Source organism: Penaeus monodon, chromosome 31 (assembly GCF_015228065.2).
Source record: "Penaeus monodon isolate SGIC_2016 chromosome 31, NSTDA_Pmon_1, whole genome shotgun sequence".
Lineage (NCBI taxonomy): Eukaryota > Metazoa > Arthropoda > Malacostraca > Decapoda > Penaeidae > Penaeus > Penaeus monodon.
The window spans coordinates 30,773,436-30,774,579 of record NC_051416.1 but is presented as its reverse complement, the minus strand read 5'-3'; the positions used below and the strand labels follow the sequence as shown (position 1 = coordinate 30,774,579).

Genomic DNA, 1,144 nt, shown 5'->3' with positions numbered 1-1,144 from the left:
ATCCAGTTGGTTAAAAATTACCTTTCAATTTAAAAATCGGCAGTTATTTATAGATGATGATAATATGATATTCATAGTTAGTTTTTAATAGCCATGAATGATTCAATGAAGTACAATTGAAGCCACAAAGTTTTGGTATTAATTATGATTTCACCAGCCATTTATAAACTAAGTATCTGGTGTGGTATTGTTTGCATTCAAAACAAACCAGTTAGAAAAAAAGAGCACAGTACTATAAAGCATGGGATATAAATCAGTCAAATGTGTTGCGATCACAAAGGTGGATAGTATGTAAAAAGCATATATTGTAGTTCAGTAACTTAAAAGATATGAAAATGAAGTGTTGCAAGTTATTGGATAAAGTTGCTGAGTCCAGAATCAGTAAAACTACTTTGTATTCTAAGTGTGATTTTTTCTTTCTTTCGTTCTTAATGTGAATCAGTGTTTATTTTTGTAAATATAAATTTTTTATTCCTCAGTAATAGATACTCATCTTAAATGCTTAATTGTCTAGGTAATTATTTTGTTATTCTGCTTCTCATCATTTGACTGTTATCTGTCCACTGCTTGATCTCTTTGTGTTTCCATGTTCTACTGAGAGTTTTATGATTTTTAAGAAAAAGCAAGTGGAAATAGAGTTTGGTTATTATTATTCTATTATTTAACACTTCAGTATTTAGATGTGATCTGAATTGATTAGTGAAACTAAATTTAGATTATTGTTACCTAAAGCCAGTAAAGGACACTCTAAAGATCCATGTATTACAGATCCCTTATTTTCCTTCCAGATAAGGCAGGGTTGACTCATGTCATTACAATGGACCTACATCAAAAAGAAATTCAGGGATTCTTTGAGTGCCCAGTGGATAATCTGCGTGCATCCCCCTTCCTTCTACAGTACATCCAGGAGTGTGTGAGTTTTGGACTATTGAAGACAGTATAATAACATTTCAAACAAGATGATATTTTATAGTTATACATAGATGAATATTCAAATCAATATTCATATCCTCACTTGAGCCAAAGATTTATGAGGAAAGTCAATTACTGTGTTTAGCTTGAATTTTGAAATTGTTATTTCTTTTCATTTAAATATTATGTTAATCACAACAAGTTTAAACAAGTCATATCCAAGAGCCTCTGT

General features: G+C 30.3%; 1 protein-coding gene across 4 annotated transcripts in view; it reads left to right on the top strand.

The window, feature by feature from the left end:
- The window catches only part of LOC119593163 (phosphoribosyl pyrophosphate synthase-associated protein 2-like), a gene marked incomplete at its 3' end in the record, with an annotated part of 42,915 nt that overhangs the window by 25,892 nt on the left and 15,879 nt on the right, over nucleotides 1-1,144 (top strand). For all 4 annotated transcript variants that reach the window (XM_037942133.1, XM_037942131.1, XM_037942134.1 and 1 more), the window contains 1 exon segment: nucleotides 789-913. In XM_037942133.1, coding sequence (XP_037798061.1) covers nucleotides 789-913 — 125 coding nt within the window.